Raw genomic sequence first — 20743 nt, 5'->3', positions numbered from 1 at the left:
TTTAAAAAAAAAAAAAGCTGCAAGACAGTGAGTGAAAGTGAAAGCCTGCCCACAGAGCCCCAAGCACATTACCAGGCTCTTTGAATAAACTGGGAATTGTTTAAAAGCTTTCAAAACCATCATCCTTTTAATTATTTTTAATGAAAATACAAGTAGTAGTAGGTCATCACCCTCTTACCTGCAGCTCCCTTTGAAGTCCTCTTGCTTATGTGGAGGCAACTTTACATACCATGCTTGCTTCTCACTTTTAGCAGGTTTCTACACTGAGTGAGAGAAGTTCTTCCAAACAAGCTCTTCAATAGAAAATCTTAAGAATCAAAGCTCAAACCGAGTAGGAATTTTTGTTCCTATTTCTGTTTTTGTGACTCCCTCTCTCTTTTAAGGTCCAACAATGAAGCTAAAACGGCTCACTGTGCTTGAGAAATACAGAAGTGAAGTAGACTCCTTCTATGAAGAGTAAGAAGTCTTTTGTTCAAGTATTAAGACCTGTGAGCTAAAAAACCTATTTCCTAATCAAAGCATTAATGAAGATTTATGCTCGTTTTGATTGTGTAGTCTATTGAACTGAACCACTAGAAAACTGCTGTGTCAATTTAGTTGTTCCTGATACTCACCTGATGGTTTGTCCTTTTTACAGAAGCATCTATGCAGCGTGTCCATTTTCTAATACTGTTTTTACTTTATGACCTACATGATTAAGATTAAAAACATTCTTTTGTGTTGCATAAAGCAGGTATAACAAATTAATTCTTCTAAACTGAAACACAGAAAATTTTTTTGTATAGCTATCTTTTTTGTTGTTGTTTCTTCTACAGGACGGTGCCTGGAGCTCATGATATATTTTGGTAGATCAGTAGTTAGCAGTACTGCTTAGTGAAACTGACACCACTCCAATAATAATTATTTAAAAAAAAAAAACTAACACAAAAGGGCTGGTTTTCTTCCTCTCCCAGGGAAGAGTTTCTTCTTGTTCACTAACAAATTTCACAATCTAAAGACACTCCTCTTCTGTTTTTACAGTGGCTAGAATTCAGACTTTTGTGAAAACAGCAGCTCATAATTTCTTAAATCCATGTTGATTGCTCCTAAAAACAAATAATCAAAAAAGGTGGGGGAATAGTTCATTAAGACTGGAAGACATAATGTAGCTCTCACATTAAAGCGCTCTCAGAACAGAAACATCTTTAAAATTGTTTACAGCACTTTTAAGCAAAAGAGTTTAGAAGTAACGTTTGTTTGCATGTTTCAGTATTCAGGTTGTACCAGTTCTGACCGACGTGAGCTGCAGGTCTTCCCCATATGGAAAAATTAATCATTATGTGAAGGACATACGTGACAGAAAGTGGTCTAAAGTGTTTGTGGTTGGCGAGTTACAATAGCCAGGCAGGCTCCAGCCACTGTTCTCTATCAAAAAACTCATGCAGGACTGGATGTTGTTTCCATGAAAATTTCCATTACCAGTCTTAACGCATTTTACAGACTTAAGATTTGTTGCAAGTACCAAAAATCAGCTCAATACACAAAAGATGACAGCAGCCTAGGATTAAAAAAAAACAAAACAAGCAACAGGACTTTGAAAAGTTTATTTTTCCCCATTTTGTGCGCAATGGTAATTCAGAAGTTCTTCAACAATATTAATCTAAGAAACAAGGAAGCAGCAGCTTGTAAAACACGGAAAGAAACGTTGCCCTATTTACCAAAAGCAGAGTGCGTGAGGAGTAAAGCTCACTGTCCCTCCTCCAACATGTTGTTAGACCGTATAAAAAAGCTGGGATGCTTACTTTAGAGTGGCACTGGAAGCTGTTACTCAAAATTGATTTTACTTCTGAAACAACCAGCCTCAACAATCTTAATAGAAAGTCACGAAGAGGAGTAGTATCTATTAATAGAATGGAGCATTAAGAAGCCTGGTTCTGGCAGAAGGCATAATCCTGTGCTACAGTCATGAGTTTTAAAATACACATTCTCTTGTAGGGTATGCTGATGGAAGCATACCTTAAGACACACAGATCAGAATGGCTCACATGATCTGTATGCGATGAAGGGAAGGAAAGAGACCTGCTTTTACACCCATTGAGCTTAGCAAGCAGGGAAAAATTAGTCTCAGATCCCCTTGAATAGGGATGAAATGTATTTCTGGAACGTCGGCACCAGAGCCAAACCTTCAATCTGTCTTAATCCGTTCAGGACTAGTCCCTTACATTCAGAGTTTCTAGAATAAAATTACTAGTCGATACAGTAAGACACACTGAACACTGTGCATAAAAGTACAGCACAAAAAGCATTCTAGCAGAAGTCATGAAATATTTAGTATAAATTTGCAAAGTTAATACTTTCCCCTCAATATACGGCAGAATTAATTTTGTGTGATTTACTCTCATTAGAACTCTGTTGTAAAGTGTGTTTCAGAAAGGAAAACTTGTAAGAATTATTTTGGTATACAGGTTTGGAAAATAACTTTACTTTCAACATTAACTCTCACCCCCTTGCTGGTTAATTCTTTGTGGACTTTTTAAAAATACACAAATAGATAAATATCTAGAATTTTTTATTTCTTTATTCATGCCCTTGGAGGGCAAGGATGTATTTCATGAATCACCAGAGTATCGAAAGTGGTTTTTTCATAGTTTTTAACATGAAATTGCTATTTTAAGTTATTTTATACCCGTTTCTGTTTATGAAGGTCATCTTGTGCTATTGTTAGGCTGAAAACCTATCTTTTGAATTTCAGTGAGATCAATAAAGTAGGTTTTAACCATTAAGGTGCTTTTACATTTCACCAACTCTGTTACTGGTTTATTTGCATAATTTTTCTTTGTGGAAAGTAAAAACCTCTAGTTGAAATGGAAAATGGTAGACAGTTACAGTGGCAATAGAAGAATTCACTTACATAAAAATATTCACCAGATAGAAAAAAAAAATAAATAAGCACTTTAAAAGTCCACTGAGAGCAGGCACAAGCATCATTTGTAGCCATTTGGACTAAATTTATTAATGGAGAGGCCCTAACTAAAAAGTTTGCTCTCTGAAGAGACAAGCAAACTATATGCATATGGATGTCAGGTTACATACAGTGTACTTTGTGTGATCCATCCTTTCGGAGTTCTTACAAGTAGCACAAGAAAAGTTTAGTCTGTGTCCTGTACTCTGCGGCAGATCTCCTCTGTGAATTCCGAACACTTGGCGCTACCTCCCAAATCTTTGGTCAAGACCTAAAAGAAAAAAAAAAATAGTATTACTAAAATGCTTTACAGGGCTAGTCTCGTTTCTGAACAATTCTGTATATTCTTCTTACATGTTGTGTATGGAAACTAAATAGGGGTGAGAAGGAATACATCGGGTTTGAGTTTTTCCACTTCCCATAGAGCCCTCCTCAGTAAGGTCTATGCAGACTGAACAGGTAGAGAAAATCCGAGTATGAACATTAAGTATTGTGTTAGCAGATTTCAACATGATTTTATCTTAACTACAGGAAGGCATGTTTGGCCAAAGCTCTGCAAATTCCCTTGGCCACTTGATGGTGTAACTACCTGTGAAGTATAAGTTTTCAATAAGAAGTCTGTGCTTTGGAAGTAAAATCCATGTATGATGCACGCAGAGGCAACTAATTGAGAGTAATTCCGTAAGGTTTTGGGGGTTTGGTTTTGTTTTTTTTAAAAGGAAACCCACACAGGAAAAGCACGCATAGCTCTTAATGCTACATGTTAACAGTTCTTTAAGTTTGCTTAGTTTAGTTAAGAGATGGAAAAATGCAGAGTTAAAACTTTTTCATCAGATACAAGTCCTGTTTGGCAGCATGAAGACAGTAAAATAAAAAAAGTAAGTGGGCAACACTGCTTGTCCAGCCTAGCTAAAATAAAGCAGTCTAGGAGGTAATTTAAAAAAAAACATTAGTTTTTCCCTTTCATGACACATAGAGAGATCTTAATTAAATGGCAGGGGTGGGGGAAGCGAGGAAAGGGAGAAAGAGCAAGCAGGAGAGGCAATCAAGGTTACTATTTTAGGATCTTGTAATTTTAACTGCATTATGCTTTTTTGAATTGAGAAATATTCTCTCCATTATCAGCATACAATCACAACGCTGTAAGTAACTAGTAAACAAGTAGCCGTGTCACAAAACTTGCACTATGTTATCTTCATAAAATTACTGACCTGAAGATGGAGGATTTCAATTCCAGGAAAACTTTACAGGAGCACCTCTTTATTCACTTGTAAGTTTAGATTATTTTTAACTGGCTCCTACACACAGTAAGATAGCTGCAAACAGACCACTTATGAAATGATGACAGCTTTTTGTTTAAGCATGCTTGTTACTTTTAATTACAAAGCAGCTTCTTACGCTCCTGCTCAAGATAACTGAACCAGTACAGCTAACTGCTATGCAATCTTCAGGACCTTTCCAGTTATGTTTTGAAAAGGTGGATGTCAAAGGAGCTGAGTGAACCAGTAACATTAGGAGCAGAAATTCAAGTCAGGCTTCAGAGTGTAAGCCCCCGAGAATATCCCATTTGGGTCTTGAATCTGGAACCGCTTACTGCCAAGGAGAAATCACATAAAATCTTAGAGGAAAAAAGTAAACGCTGGATAAAACCAATTCTTTTGTAGTCCAAAAAGGAGTGAAAGTAGTTAGGAGGAAAAAAAGAAAATAACCAACCTGAAAAAACAGGAGCAGAAGTATTAAAGTTAGGACTGAAATGCTATAAACAAAGTGGATGATTAAGCCTGTGAAAGGCAAGTAAGCGTCCTTCACTTCAGGATCCAGATGTAAATACATATGCTTTGTATCCTCTAATCCCCTTCATGAAAAAAGACGTCCGGTTCTAGCTTTTAGAATTAACAAAGCTGTGGAAATGTAAGACGAGCATTACTGAGACACAACAAATGCCACAGGCTGTCCTTAGTACTGAGCTGGGCAGATCTAATACCACCAAAGATAATGTAATTGCTATCAGAGGACAGTGGCACTGCTCATGCGTCAGGCCAGCACAGCAGGTCATCCACTGTTCTGGTGTTAATGTTCTAAGTTAATTTTTGCTGCGATAGGACATGATTTTAACTCACTGCGTTTATTTGCACACCCTCATATTACCTTTCCATCTTTGATTGTATCAAAGCAAGCGGTCTCAATTTTTGTGGCATGTTTGTGTAGTCCCATGTGACGCAACATCATTACAGCACTCAGAAGAAGGGCAGTTGGATTTGCCAAGTCTTTTCCTGCAATGTCTGGTGCCGTTCCATGAACCTAGAAATGAAAGAGAATCTACCTGTTACCATGTCAATATGCTGACTAAAATGTCCTAGGCAATTCAAGTGCACGTAAGTAACTTGAAACATACTCCTCACGCACAAGCATGTTAAAATAGGAGTTCCTGCACTACTGTAATACAGTTAGTGGAAAGGAGACGGGAAATGCCAGACCAGTTCAGTTCAAAGGCATCAGAAAGTGGGAACTAGGTCACCTAGTATCTCCGTTATGCACCTCAAGTTCTATTTCACAGAGGGTATTTCTCTTATGAAAATGAGGGGAATAAAAGCGTCAGTAAAAGGACATGCGAAAAACTATGTTCAACTAGTCTCTCTGGGTAAAGCTTCAGTGTCTTCACAGTAAAAAAAAACAAACCACAACAGTTTTACGGAGAACTTCGTTAAATGACAGCCACATCATATGTCATGGGAAAGTTTTACATTCTCAGGTTCAGGCAAAGTAGTTATTACTACTATACCTCACATAAGACGACATACCGATTCAAAAATTGCAACTCCATTAGCACCAATATTTCCACTTGGTGTTACTCCAAGACCCCCAATTAGGCCAGCACACAAGTCACTGGAAAAAAAATGAACACCATCAAACAGAAAAACCCACAAGTTTTTCCATATACAGTTGCCTCTCTGCAAGGTATACAGTATTTTTGTTTCTCATTTTATGGCAACAGTAACTTATTTTATATACCCATACAGTCTGAGAATAGTATTGGGAAAGAGCAGGTGCTGTTAGCCACTTGTACTCCACTAGAACAATTGAAACTTTGTAGAACTACTAGTAGAAGACAATTTAATAAAGGAAAATCAAAAGGAAATTCCAAATACTACAATAAAGCTGATTAAGACACAGGCACTCAAAGACAAAAGGTTGTCTTTAAGATTAAGACAAAAAGTACTCAAAGCACAGAGTATGTGTATTGTCAAAAGTCTCAAAAACTAGCAAAAACTGTAATGTACAGTTCCCTGTAACTATTCCCAAGTCTTAATTTCCTCCAAAGAGGCCACAGAACTACTTTTCTTATGTGAAGTCCTTCTAAAAAGCATGGAAGATTTTGCTCAGGTACATGACTAGTAGTTGTAATGTTTATTGCATGTAGCTTAAGGAACATGTTCCAAGTGACACTAGACTAGCTTTCCCCCTCTCTACTGAACAGCCCACAAGTCACAAGTCTGACATTAGCAGATCATCAAACATAAACAATTTGCATTTGTTTTCCCCCAAAATTAACACGGGGAAGGACAAACCAACTGTGCCTATCGTCATCGCTGTACCCTCAAAGCTGAACGTACCGATAAACAAGGCTCTTAAAACTCTGATATTTTAGTGTACTGTTTCGTTGCTACAACTTAGCTAATCAAGGACTAACAAGTAGAAAAGTTTGGATGACCTTGCAGAACAGTATTTAGGTTTAAGCTAAAATAAACTGATTAGCTTTGGTTGTATAGAGTCTGGGGGGGGGGAAAGTGGATACAGTCTACATTTGTCGCTGTAGGTATTCAATGGTTCAAGGTAAGGGATTTCCTTCTGTGCCTATTCAGTCCAAGAGACCTGGTAGGCATTATGTTCACACTTCAAAAATCTTTTTTAGTTAACAACCTAACAGCTGCTGCGAGGGCCCTACAGACTCCTCTACCAACTCTGAAAGCAAGAAGCATTAGCTGGAGTCTAGTTTTTCTTAGAGACCAAGAGCCTCACCATAGACGGTGCAATTTTAAGAGAAGCTCAACAAGCATTTCTTCTTACACATGCGCTACCTTTACATTTATTATCTGTACAAAGCCAGGAGATGGATTCTAAGATTTAAACAGTCATTGAACTTCGAAATATATTCTGATTCAGGCTGTTTTCTCAACCTCTCCTTAGAAGTGCAAGGAGAAGCAGTGTTTTTTTCACACTTACAGGTTCGCATTAAGATAACTAAATACTGCGTGTAAAATTAAATTTACTCTACCTAAACATTTTACAGAATGGAAAATGTGTGCTGATGGATTTTGCCATCAAGAACCTCTAGTATTAATGTTACTCAAATATGAAATTTAATTTGAAGATGAGGGAAAAAATACAATACATAAAACAAGCACTGGTAGGATACTAAGAGGCCACCTGTGTCATTCTTCAGTGACTCTGCAGACCCATTTAACTGTAAGGCTAGCTTGCTGTAAACATCGTGGTCCTACAGTTATCTTGCACAATCATTTCACTGCTAAGATTAGATTTTTTTTTCTCCAATATCTAACTAAGCATTCTTTATTACAATTTAAGCCATTAAATTCTTCACATATTTGGAGAAATAGCTCTTCTGCCCCACCTGAACAATATTCATAGCCTCCATAAGCAGAAACTTTTTTTTTTTTAAAATAAGAAGCACATTCTCATCATATAGCCCCTCCCAACAATGTACTAATAATTGCAGGGTAACAATGTCATCCTTTCTTCCCATTTAAAGTCTAATTTATAAAGTTTTAAATTCTGAATGCAGAAAATCATCACCCATCTGGCTGTGTATAACCTGAATAACTGTCTGGAACGTTAACAGTATTTTACATGTTGGGTTAGTTTAAATTAAAACCTCCATACCTGAGGATGTCACCATACAAGTTCGGCATAACAAGCACATCAAATTGTGACGGATCTTGAACCATCTAGAAAGAAGTATATTCTCATTAAGGTTAAGAATTTAAACTAAAAAATAACCACAATTAAAACATATAAATACTCACATTCAGGCACACAGTATCCAGATACATTTCATTAAATTTAATATCTTTACAGTTTTCTGCTGCCTCCCTGCATTTTCTCAAGAAAAGCCCATCAGACATTCTCCTGCAATTAAATAAGCGAAAGAATACTGCAGTTACTGTAAGCAAGCAGTACTGAAGATAAAGAAAACTGCACGCAACACAAGATTAAATAAAAATATGAAGAGTGCAGAAACTTCATTTGTGACTCATCATCCCTTATGTTAAATACAAACAATATTTAAAATATATTACAATCAGAGAAGTTATGCCTTTTACATTTCCTCCTAAAATATTTTTGTATCAGTAGTTTAACAGACATATATTAATTCTCAGAATGACTCGTATTCATTTACTAAAGGCTTACAGGTGATGTCAGGTAATATCACACATGTTATGACTCAGTTCAATATAAAGTGGCTTGGAAGCTGGAAAAGACACTAGCCATTTTCACCCTCAGTTTTTAAATACATTTTCCTAGTTTAAGACTACGTTTATAATAAGAGCTTTGCAAGGAAAGTCAAAGGATTACTACAAACTTAGTAATAAAAACATTAGTATGTAATTATTATAGCCCTATCAATACTGGGTCAGTATTGTCCATTTTACTTAGGAGGAGTCTACTTTACTAATCTCCCATTTTACTTACTCCCAGTAGCATCAACAGAAGTTATACACTTAAGGAATATTTAAAAAGTTATTTATAATTAAATTTGTTGTTCTCCTCAAAAGCATCAACGTACATAATATTTGCCTTGTGCACAGCAGTAACATGGCTTCTCTGATTATTTCTGGCGTACTCAAAAGCAAATTCTGCAATACGCTTGCTAGCTGCTTCTGTGATCAGCTTGATACTTTGCACAACACCTTCAACAATCTGAAAGACAGTAGTTGCATTATTAGTAAAACCTAAGCTTGTTTTTCAAGTCGGTAGTACGAATGTTTGGGACAAAGTAGTAGAATTCTGAGTGAGGCAGTCTCAACAATGCATTTCACAATAAAATAACTATTTTATGGGTAGCAAACAAAAAACACCACCCAACCTCTTAGTACTACGCCACTGAGACGGGCAAAGTTACCGTTCATGAAACACAGAAAACCTGCCAGAAACCCAACAGTTCCAGCAACATACCACATGCTCAATTCCACTGTATTCGCCTTCTGTGTTCTCTCTGATTGTGACGATGTTCACGTCTGTATATGGGGTTTTGTACCCTTCAATTGAAACGCAGGGACGTACGTTTGCATAAAGGTCAAAGGTTTTACGCAGAAGCAGATTCATTGATGGATGCCCTGCAGCAATTGGGGTCTTTAGAGGCCCTGAAGAAAAAAAAAAAAAAAAGAAAGAAAATTGTTAAGAATGAGTAAGAAGATAACCCCCACCATGAATTTTAGAGTTGCAACCCTAGGTAAAGTGGTACTCCTGACAGCGACTCTCCAAATTCCTATTCAACCCTTATGCTGAAACGCCACGGGAATTCTCTGTGCTATTAAGTGATGCTGATCAGCTGTTAAAAGGCCAAACTACAACTCTTACAGAGATACTATTCATTAGGAACCTAGTTATCGCATACTATTGTGTAGCGACAGTATTAGAAATGCATTCTGCACAGCCCAAAGGTCGGTATGGCGTAATACCTGCCTTTAATGCATTTCCTAGATCTACGAGTTACGGCTTTGAAATGAAAGGCTGTTTTAAGATTACAGAAGACTGCCTGACAGGCTGTCCCCTGTAATTAGCCATTTTATTGTGCTACAGATGAAGGACTTTAAATTAGACTGACAATAAACCCAACAGTATTTAGTATCTTTGTATTAACCCTTAAAGTACCTTTTAATCCCATTTTGTTTTTATCCATGGATTCTTTGGCATCTGGAGGTATCATCCACTTCCCTCCTGGTCCTTGGATAGCCGTAACATTCCTCTCTTCCCACTGAATAGGAGCCTGAACACATTTACTCTATGTTAACTTAAACATCATGACTTTTGCTTCAAGTTTTAACTTCCCTTTCACAAAAAGATGCATAAGGAATTTTTTTCCAAGCTTTCCCAAACAATTTTTCTCTGGTGACTGCAAGCAAGCATGAGATATTTGAACTCAGAAATAAACAATTTTTTAAAAATGTGATTAGGTAAGTGAAAATGAAATACTATGAGCAACATACCGTCATAAACTTGAATACCACAATGCCTCCCTAGGCAACGTACACACAGAATTTGTGAGAATTGCAATATACATGCTACTTCTTTCAAGCACTTAAGAGCTGTTGAGTTCCTCGTATACAAGAGACAAGATATTTGAAAACTGAACTCGCCGAGAACTCATCATCTGTACTGCCTGGGAGACAGTACATAACACAGATAATATATCTGTTATCTAACTGAAAACCTGCAAGTGTTCCACAGTGCCTTCTGAATTCGCATTCACTATGGGCATCTTGTAAGTGGAGGCAGGCTGCCACCCACTCATCTCACAGCAAGGACGATAAAGGCAAAGACACACGGCTTTTCACAAGCAAACAGAACCAATCAAAGCATAACATACTAGACAATCCCCTTTAAAACAAACCAATCTGATTAAGCATTGCAAACATGCACTCACTCGCAAACGTAGGTTTTATTCGTCCACACCTCCTGCTTGACTCCCCAGAAACAACCAAAACTACTGTAAGATTTTCATACATAGGTAAAGAGAACGTCTAAGTCAGACAGTTGTCATAGAAAAGGAACGTGCCTCGGTGCTGTTACTAACATGGAACAATTTAACACGCATCTTTCCTGAAGAGCTGTATTTCCTTTCAAGGAAACTTGACAAATTCTGGTGAAGTTCCTCAGACAGGTAGTAAAACAGTTCTTGGATATATTCAGTTTTCGTATCACTTAAGTGAACGTGTTTGGCAGTGCGGCAGTTTGATTTCTAAGAATAAGCCAGTCCTTTCACACACACTTTCATCTGCACTGGAAGTCATAAAGAATGAAAGAACATCCTCTACCAGTTGCTCAGGGTTGCTACATCAACAAGATGATTACACATGATATATTGAGTTCCTACTGCCAAAAATTAAACACGGCATTTGCTCTCAACTCTGCTCCTCTGCCAGCTGACAGTTTCAAGTCCTGCCTCGATATCACAGTCCGATCTTTTATTAGCTGAAGCTTCAGACTCTGTCTGTTGTTAAGAAGTTTCAATAGCTTAAACATGACTTGCTCTTTTGGAAGTTAAAGAGAAAACATTTATTAATACTTGTTGTTGTTATAGTTAAATTTACAACGCTTACAGCAAGACAAATATGACTTACTTTGGCAGCATCAAAGATCTTCATGACAGCAGCAGAAATCTCAGGTCCTATGCCATCTCCTGGGATTAAAGTTACTGTTTGTACCTAGGTAAAAAAATACCAGTACTGCTACAAATGAATGTTTGTTTTCTACATAGAAAACATTTTCTTGTGTTGTAGGAACCAAGTAACTACTAGAAAAGAGCGGAAAGTTTCAGTTGCCAAATATTCACTATAAAGAATAGCAGTACTGGACAGAAGTGAGAATGACGAGCTTGCTTTCAAAGGGAGCGTGCAAATACTTTGAGAGAATTGTTTAAAAATCTGCCTGCATTCAGATTTCAAAACACAGAGGTTTAACCTGAAAGGCAGGTTCCTGCCCAGCGCTCTTTGAAATGAATGATCTCAGTATGCTTTCTTCTTAAAATGTGGTGAGGAGCTAATATTACCTAGTTATGGCTTGGTTACCTATATGTCTCCAATATGTATCGACATGCTGCGTAATACTGACACATGGTAGAAAAGATTAAACTTATGAAAAGCTACATTCACCTTAGAAAAAAAGATCTCATGCGTATCTAAACGTCCCTGGTGACTTCCTAAAAATCTCAGGCTGATTTTTAACAATACCAAGTTCTTTTCTTCCCATAATGTTCTCAGTCTTGTTTTCTTTTATCATCACCAAACAGATGAAATAAATTGCATAGCCCAGGCTCACTGAATAACAAGGGAAGAAAGTGTGCTGCTTTGGTTAAAAAAAAAATAATTATGATCACTATTCTAATCGTACATGCCCCAGCTCTTTTTGTTTTACTTAAGGATTTCAAATAGTTCTGCAAGCGCTCATTATTACCTACACAAAAGGCAGCTCAGATACAGCATTATTTGCAAAACCTCAATTAGAAGCAACTCACAAGATACGCTGCTATCCTTCCCCATACAAAATATTCAGAATTTCAATATGTATTGACTGATTTTTTAACTACTTTGAGCCAAGCAAATTCACTGTGCACAACAAAAGAGGCAGAGCTTCAGATGACAGAACACTGCTGTTAAGCAAGCACAGAACCAGTGGAATGCCTCAAGGTTAGTTCTGTGCTCTCTTGTTGCTTCACAGCATGGCAGGACCCCACCTGAGACACAGAATGTTTCATCTGGAACAGTAATGTGGTGTAAACAGACCCCGACGCACCTCACCTAAATCTTTTTATGCTGTACGAGTGACCCTTCAGTTTCTTTTCTAGCTGTTCTACCTGCTGTTCTACAAACCTTATAATTAAAAGCCACAGTTCCACTTTAAAATTAAGTCCTGCTTAAGGGTGCATGCAGCGGTGCTGAGCCCTGCTTCTGCCCAAGCAGTTTTTAAAGCCGCCTTCAGTGAAGAAAACAAAAGGCCCGTGGGTGCTGCAAACACACACACCTAAGGAAGGTAAAACATCCACAAAGGAAATACACAATCAGTGTCTAAAATACTTTAAAGAGGGCATTGAAAAGGCAGAACTTTAGATGCAAGGTATTCTAAAAGCAGCAGTAAAATAAATCTAGTGCAATCTTGGCAGCAAGCCTGCAAAATAAAGAAAATGAGAAGGTTCTCAACAACTTTGCCCAATATTTGCCCATTTCCAGCTGAGTTGCAGAAGACTGGCTTATGTCCGTATTTTGTGAAAAGCATTCATGCCACTTCTACCTTTTGCTACAGCCCTTTGTGTTATCGCTTACGCTTTAATATGCAATTGCCGAAAACAGCAATTAAACCAATATAAAAGCAGCATGGCATTAAAGGCATGTATGTTCACTTATTTAGGCCTTATTTTTTGAGAATGTAAAAACAACAGCAACCTTACAAAAGCCAATTTTGGAACCCCTTTCTTGAGAAACTTCTTAAAAGAAAAAGATGGTACTATTATACTCACAGCACTACCAAAACTTCTGGTCACCTGTTTTTGGTTTTTCAAAGCACCTAACAATCGAGAAACCTGCAAGAATATAAAACAAAAAGATGCTATTTTACTATGCAAGTGGATTTAAAAAAGTTAGTAATATTGAAGCAAACCTGCATTTTAAAATCATATCACTTTAAGCTTCCTATCTTAGACTAGTAATGAAACGAGTAAGTAACGCTTTGCCAAGTTGCTCTCTAACATTCTGGGTACTGACACCTCATGTGGATATTCTTAGCATGAGGTCAGCCCAGGCCAGCCACCTGTGCCCTGCAGCGTGCCACACGCTCCCTGCCTTGCCCGGGGGTGTGGGGAAGGCACTGCACAGTGACCCCAGTCCTTACACACCACACACGGGACGTAAGGATGCAGTAACTCCTAAGTAGACTATATGCAAAGGATTAAGATTCGTGGAAAGCAAAGGGAAAAATCGAACACTTTCACCAAGGGTTGGGTGGACAGCATCTTTACATGTTTTTAGCTAATGTTTCCAAAACTTCTTTGCATTGGTGCCACTTCTTCCACTCCAACTCTGGTGCATTTTGTTCTTCCACCTCTGTAGCTTTTGCAGCGTTGCCTCCTGCATGCCCGACGGTTTTTTAAACGCCCAAACGGAATGCACATTAAAGACAAAATTCATCACAGCGACCGGTCCCCACAGCGTAGTTAGAGGATATTCCCAGCTATCTGCGGCTCCCAAAGCCGGGACCCCTCCCCCCGCGCTCGTGCCGCCACGGGCAGACCCCCGCGAGGTCAGTACGGACACGAAAGGGCAGCAGGAGCGCAGCCGCCCCCCGGCTCCCCTCCCTCGGGGGTCTCAGCCCTCTGTGGCTTCAGCCCGCAGCCCCGCCCCGCTGCAACGGCACCGCGGGCGCGTGCGGGGCACCCGCGCCCCCCGCCCCGCCCCCACCCGCGCGGCAGCGGGGCCAGCCGGGCTCCCGGGCACCGCAGCCACGAGCGGGTGGCGAGGCGCGCCGGGGGCCAGGGCACTTCGGGCAGGAGGTGGGCTTACTAGGCGTTTACAAGGCACTTACGCCAGGAGGTGAGGTTCCTTCTGACCCAACGTGAGCCACACAAGGTCACCGCATCGGGCGAGCAAGGCCTGCCGCCGCCAGCCGCGTAACGGCTCCGCGTGCGACAGTCCCGGGAAGGGCCCGGCCCGCACCCCCGCACCCCGCAGCGGCCGGGCCCGGCCGAACCCGCCCCTTCGGACCCTGCCGGGATCCATTAACCTTCGCGGCTCCCGCCGCACTCGCGTGGCAGCGGCGCCCCCCCGGCGGGCCGTCACTTCAGGCCCAAGAGGAACGTCGCGTACCCGCGGCGGGCCCGGGGCCCCGGCTGCGCGCCCCAGCGGGCCCGGTGACTGCCGGGCCGCGCCGCCCCCCGGGCCGCCGCCGGGCCCCGCCGCGGGCTGCAGCGCCCCCGGGGGTTGAGACCCCGCCGCCCGCCTGCGGCCCTGCGCCCGCCCGGCAGCGCTGCCCGGGCCCGGCGGCACCGCGACCTTGCGGGCGGCTCCGAGCCGCCGCCACGGCCAAGGTCACCCCGGCGACCGCCCGCGCCGAGCGCTGCGGGAAGGGGCTCCCCCCGCCCCTCCCCCTCCGTTACCGTCGGCATCCACGCAGCTGCGGCCATGATGCGCGCGGGCACCGCGGCTCCCTCAGGCCCGGAACGCCCGCGCCCGCCTCGAGACCGGAACCGGCGCGCGGGGAGCGGCACGCCCCGCCCCGGCCCCGCCCCCGCCCCGCCCCGGGGGCCCGGCGCTGCGGCAGCGGCTGCGGCAGCGCTGAGGGGCCGCCGCGTGCCCGGGCCCCTCCCGCCGCTCGCCGCCCGTAGCGGGGCCGCCCCCTCCCCCCGCGCTCGGCCCCCGCCCCGCTGAGGTACCGCGGCCCCGCCGTGCACCCGGCCCGGCCGCCCCGGGCGAGGCGGCGGAGGCGCTGCCGCCCCAGCAGGGCCTGAGGCGCCGAGGAGCGCGGGCGGGAGGGCGCCGCGGGCCGGGGCCGACCAGCCCAGCAGCAGGCCCCGGGAGGTGCCAGTGGGGAGTGGCGGGAGCGGCCTCCGGTTCCGAGGCGTTTGGTGGTTTGATGAAGCCTCGGCTCCGAGAATCGGGCCCTTTGCAGGAAGAAACCGGTTGGCCTTGGAGAAGCGTGAGCGGTGTTTGCAGCAGGGAAAAACAGTGCCCCATGTACCAACCCCCACAGGCGTTGGATTAGGGGCACTTTAAAATTCGTGTTTGCCTGAATTTCTGAGGTACTTGCCTCAGCGCTGTCGGCAGGACGAGGCAGTGGTGAGCTGGCACCAGGGCGCTTCGAGCTCAGGCCCCTGGGCGTAACCGCTGCCCCTGACCTTCATCAGCTTTTCCCACCCGTGGTGGTGACGCTCCGCCACCTTCCCTAGGGCCCGCTCAGCCGGCGGCGGTGCGGGGCCCTCTCACCGCGTGGCAGGCTCTGCCTCGTCAGTGGTCAGTGCCGGTGCTGCCGTGGCCTGCCGTGTTCTTCGCTCGGTTTATCTCAGCTGTTCTGTTCTCCCGTCAAACAATTGCACAATAGCTTAGAACCTCAGCTTTGATACTGATACTGAAAAAGTCAAGTAACGAGTTAAGAGGGAAACAATACATCAGCAGCAGATTCATGAAATTATGTATCTTGATACGCTTGTCCTTGCTTGACCAGACATAGCCAATAGCAATTAGTGCTGCAGTTCAGGTAAGGAAGTATACTGGGTTTTTGTCCAGAACTGCTTTTTGGTTTGAATGACGGCCTTGAAGCACTGCACGTGCTTCGAGGAACAAGGTAAAAAGTCCAACATAGAGGAAGACTGATCCTTCATCTTTAAGACCCTCAAGGAAGACCACCAGGAGACAGGGTGCAAGCGCCAAGAAGGTGTTCCCTTATTTTGAACAAAGCACCACCCACTCTCAGATAGTTTGTGAATATGTAAAGACATGTAATGAGTATGTATAAGTATATAAAGTGGAAATCAGTGAAGAGACAAAGCGTGTGTGTTAGGAGGAGCGATCCCCCACGCACCCAGTGCTGAATAAACAAATACCTGCTTAACAGTCACTTCGGCTATTGAGTCATTTATTCAGAACTTTCCAGGCGCCAATACAAAATTAAGACTGAATTTCTAAACTCAGTGGTTGCAGAGTGGTATAAAATACGGGTCATATATCCTGAAACTTTGAAATCAAAAGTCAAAAGAAAACCAAACCTACATTTAGTTTCTCACCCTTCAGCAACATAAAAATTTGGGTTCTGTCTTGGTATAATTTGGTGTCAGTTTTTGGCGATAGGGTTCTCAGCTTACTTGCAGCCTTTCCATTTACTTACCTTTCTCCTGTATGTGCTGGAAAACTAAGGACTAATACTGTGTGTTCAATTTGCTCTTGACTTGAAAGTGTGAATAGAAGTCCTCAGAATTGACATTCAACAATATATAGCATTAGTAGACCCTATTTTCTGGTGGTCGCTTGCTCTTTTTCTTTTTTATGATGGGGCATCAGAGGTACTCACAATTTTTCCTCTTGAAACAGCCTACTGTGTGTATGTTTTGTTCTATTTTTGATAATGCTTTGAATTGAGAATAGTTGCTTAGATGTTGTCTTTAATGGCAACTGTGCAGAATCCTTTTGGTTCTGATTTTCTTCTAGTAACTTTTGCTGGTTTTTCATTTTAGTCTTTAAAATCCAAATTGACCCTGCAGATATCTATTTAAAATGTTTATATAAAATAGTTGTTTAGGTTCAAAGCTTGATCATAGTTTGCACATATTGGCTCTTCTTTTGTGCCATCTTTAGTTTCCATACCTTACATGTCCTGTTCTTTGCCTTCCCCCGCACCCCCCCTCCCCTTTTGTAAATTGAGTCTTGCTCCCATCTCACATTGACCTATGATGTTTCCAGCACACACTGGCTGAATGTTTAATGTTTTTACTGTACTGCTTCCCATGAGATGTATACTTCTATTCTACCTGTTTATTTATATTTGTTTCTTTTGCCATGATGCTTACCAAAGGACACTTAGTGTTGATTATGTGCTATACTATGTTGATTCATGCTGTTTTCTTATGTTTTTTGACTGTATCTTATGTAATTTCTGGGTTTACACTTTGATTGTAGGTTGAGTGGAGGGAGAAATGATTTTTTTCCCCATATATTTTCAACATTATTTTGCCTAGAAAAAAGATGCCTATAGAGAGAGAGCAGTAGTTTCTTTCCACTGGTGGTCACTGTATTGAGACTCCCTATTATGAAATTCATTATATTACATTTAATCTGCTTAGGAAATCATTATTATTTTTTTTTGTTATTTTGCCTCTGAGGCAAAGTGTTGTCTTGTGTAAAGCATCTTTAAAAAAAAGGGGTTTTACTTGATTTATTGTGGATAAATTAGGCTTAATGAAATGTAGTCAGAAATCTCCATCTTCCAAGATAGCGTATTTTATTAAGCTAGATAGATAAGATCATAAAAAACAAATTTGGCACAAGGTTTTCCTTTTTGTTTGTCTTCTTTAGCATTAAAAACTCTACAGAAAGTCCCTGCTCATTGTAACAAATGCAACTTAGATAGTCAGCATCTTTCATCAGTTTGAGGCTGTGAGCTTTGCATCTTTCTTAATTTCTGTTTGTTCAGTCCCATGAAGTGCTCTTTTACAGGCTAGCGTTTCCAGATGCATTGAGTGGGGCCTAAGCATCCTCCTCTTGTCTGTGTGCAGAAAAGCAACTTTTCTATCCACAGCAGTAGCATCAAACTGTCATTTTCCCTTATTTCAGGTTTTCTGTTTTGTTATGGTTAATTTTTTATTTATAGTTTGCAGTAATAAGTAACTATCAGAGGCAAGCTGGAACAGTTGGTGTAGCATATTACAACAGTAACTTTTGTAGCTCTGTAGCATCTTTATTTGAGGAACTCACAAGTGTTTTAATTATTTTAGTGCCACAGAATAGGTGAACATTATTTGTCATTTACCTGTGAGCAGACAAAATTGTGAATAGCTTTTGAGTAAATAAAACAAGCCCCAAAGACTTTGGGGGAATTTCAACAGCGTCAGTGGAGGATAGAACTTCTCCCTTGTGGTCATTGCCAGTAGTCATTGTTCTTGGCGTACAGTTGCAGTAGGCAGGGGCCCTAATGACTTATAGAAAGTAGCACCAGAATAAATATACAGGCAGCCCTGCTAGATCAAAACTGGTTTTTTTTTGCTAACACAATGAATCTTTATGAAGAGCTAATCTGCAAGGAAACATGTACATGGGGGAGAAATTGTTGGAATACTTGGTGTAATGGGCATAAAGCCTTGCAGGTTCTTTTTTCCCCAACTAAAAGCTGTAGCAAACCAACTTGAGTGGTGAAGGCAGCAGACATGCAACGTGAGTGTTACAACTGTATAGTGGATCCTCTCGTTAACAGGTAAAGTGATCTCTGTTTGCAGTAGCCTGATCTTCCCTTGATGAGGATAAGTGCTTTCATACCTAAACCTTGTCAACTTCTCACAGAGGCAATTTAAGGTCGTATGACCTGTTGGAGGTTGTTAAACTTCCACCTCTACTAATCAGAGCAGTCGCCTGGCGTGGTAGCTGTGGCTAGCAAGAGCTGCGAGCAGGAGGTGTCGCACTGAAGGCGCTCGGAGCGCCGCATGGTCTGTCCCGCTCCCTGAGCAGGTCCCGGCGGCCAGGGCTGAGTGCAACCGTAGGTGGGTGTGAGGCTGTCGCAGCTGACAGCCACCTGGCTATAACACATCAATTCTGGTGTACGCGGTTGATAGTGTATTTTCTGCTCCATGAATTGAACTTTTAGAGTGGGTGAACAGTGGCTCCCTCACCATGTTCTCTGATACAATGGACAGTGTAACGGCAAGCCCGTAGTATATATACTGCTCTCCTTGGTAAACCTGACCTGCAGCTGATTGCAAGGGGTGTGCTATGTGTTGCTAATAGCTTAAAATCACTTGCTTTAGCAAACAGTTTAGAGAAATGGAAACACAGTGAGGTGTGACAGAAGGCTGGTACTGATAGCGTGAGGGTCAGCTCCTGCTGTGCACACAGAACAGCATCGATCTGCTGCAGTAACGTGCTGGGAGTAAGTATTGCTTCACAGCCACCGGCAAATAAAGATAAATACAAACAGATAAAAGAAGTGAAAAAGAGCAAACTGGGGAATTATCTGATCTTTGATACGTACAAACAGATGGGAGTGAACAAGACTTTATGCGTTATACCACCTTTAAATTCTACCCAGTTAGTATAGCAAGATAATTGTGCAGCGAAGTATAATTGCCACTACAGTGTGCTTGAGAAGAGCTAGCTAGTATAGTGAAAGCCCCAATAATCAGTATTTGAATCCTCTTTTTAAAAATCTGTGCACTTCAATTTTATTTACTAATAAAAATACTCTTCAGAGCATGGAAAGAAGGATTGAAGAAACAATTTGTTTTCTGTCCATACGCTTGGTGAATTCTGTTCATTTGGTAAGCTGAGTCTTTCTTTTTAAAGCAAGAATTTGTAATTCTTTTAAAGCAATCAACTCTTTTAACCATACCAGTTTTCCTGCATCATTTCTCTACATTAGAAAAAACCCGCTGGATTTCTAATACACAAGCGAGAAGCAGAGGTGGCAGAGTGGGAAGCCGGGCCCAGAGGAATAAACGGGACCATGTCTGTGAACCTCGGAGTCTCTGGCCTGCTCAGTCACCACACCTCAGTCCTACCTGGCTGGTGCTTCCCGTGCAGCCCTTCTGCTTTTGGTTGCTGTTATTCTGATTCTAAAGATAGATACTAGCTGGTAAGCGTGACATCTAGGATACAGCAGGACCAGGCAGCCAGGAATATAAAAGCAGGTGAAAAAAGAAGAAATTAGATGTCAGTCTTTTCACTGTAAGAATAACGTTCGGTATACCGAATCACAAGATTAAAAGTTTGGAGGGCAATCCACCTCTGGTGCAAATTCACTTCTGTATAATGTCATTAAAGATAATTTGGCCATTTATATTTAATCTGATTTGCATAGACAGGCAGTTTGAATTAGGAGGTGTCTGTGAATGGAGTACTCTTTCATGCAAATACTTGATTTAAACATTGGTGTGGCCCAACTGGGAACAGCTGCTAGCTCTTGCATCTCAGTAGCACCAGATCAGAGGTACGAAATGAGCTTAACTACGTGCGTGATCACTAAAGCGAACTATGAAGCTCATTCAGAGTTGAGGATGTGTAAGAACTTTCAGAACTGTGAAAATTCTCCATCTCAAGGGGCCCTTATGGGTTGTTGTTTTCTGATTCAAAAAAAGAATTCAAAAAAAGTGTTAAAAGAGCACTTTTAATAAATAGAAATATTGTATTTTACAGATTTGAGGGTTTTTTTTCTTCACATTCTGACTTACTTGTGGAGAGTCTTTTGGAACATAATGAGAACCCAATGCCACTGTACCTTGGGGAAAAGAAAAAATCCTAGAACACTAGTGGTAGGAACCAGAGGTCACACTGGCCATGCACCGAGCAGATTGACCTGGCTGCGGCCTGAACAGGA

General features: G+C 41.7%; 2 protein-coding genes across 9 annotated transcripts in view; one reads left to right on the top strand and one right to left on the bottom strand.

The window, feature by feature from the left end:
• The window catches only part of ACSBG1 (acyl-CoA synthetase bubblegum family member 1), a 38818-nt gene extending 36056 nt beyond the window's left edge, over positions 1 to 2762 (top strand). For 5 of the 7 annotated variants that reach the window (XM_037394529.1, XM_037394528.1, XM_037394530.1 and 2 more), the window contains one exon: positions 384 to 689. In XM_037394529.1, coding sequence (XP_037250426.1) covers positions 384 to 460 — 77 coding nt within the window. In that variant the 3' untranslated portion in view covers positions 461 to 689. Of the gene's footprint in view, positions 1 to 383 lie in introns of all 7 variants that reach the window. The other 2 variants (XM_037394526.1, XM_037394525.1) reach the window with 1 other exon arrangement.
• Positions 2540 to 14957, bottom strand: IDH3A (isocitrate dehydrogenase (NAD(+)) 3 catalytic subunit alpha). 2 transcript variants are annotated; one of them, XM_037394533.1, is made up of 11 exons: positions 14829 to 14957; positions 13197 to 13259; positions 11305 to 11388; positions 9836 to 9950; positions 9137 to 9324; positions 8748 to 8881; positions 7987 to 8089; positions 7844 to 7908; positions 5743 to 5827; positions 5090 to 5242; positions 2540 to 3212 (listed from the first exon to the last, which is right to left on the bottom strand). In XM_037394533.1, the coding sequence occupies exons 1-11, from the start codon at positions 14853 to 14855 to the stop codon at positions 3129 to 3131; spliced, it is 1101 nt and encodes a 366-aa protein (XP_037250430.1). In that variant the 5' UTR covers positions 14856 to 14957; the 3' UTR covers positions 2540 to 3128. The 2 variants fall into 2 exon arrangements, with proteins under 2 accessions (XP_037250430.1, XP_037250431.1); XM_037394534.1 differs by having other exon boundaries at positions 2973 to 3212; positions 13221 to 13259.
• Between the last annotated feature and the right edge of the window lie 5786 nt (positions 14958 to 20743).

This window comes from Falco rusticolus, chromosome 7, assembly GCF_015220075.1.
Source record: "Falco rusticolus isolate bFalRus1 chromosome 7, bFalRus1.pri, whole genome shotgun sequence".
NCBI classification, from domain to species: domain Eukaryota; kingdom Metazoa; phylum Chordata; class Aves; order Falconiformes; family Falconidae; genus Falco; species Falco rusticolus.
This window is presented reverse-complemented; position numbering and strand designations above follow the sequence as displayed.

What these genes read in the sequence shown, in the direction of transcription:
- IDH3A (XM_037394533.1), bottom strand. Translation starts at nt 14,855, where the DNA reads ATGGCCGCAGCTGCGTGGATGCCGACG. An exon ending in CCAGAAGTTTTGGTAGTGCT is followed by an intron (nt 11,389 to 13,196) that starts GTGAGTATAATA and finishes TTTTTTACCTAG; the next exon opens with GTACAAACAGTAACTTTAAT. An exon ending in AGATCTTTGATGCTGCCAAA is followed by an intron (nt 9,951 to 11,304) that starts GTAAGTCATATT and finishes AAATGTGTTCAG; the next exon opens with GCTCCTATTCAGTGGGAAGA.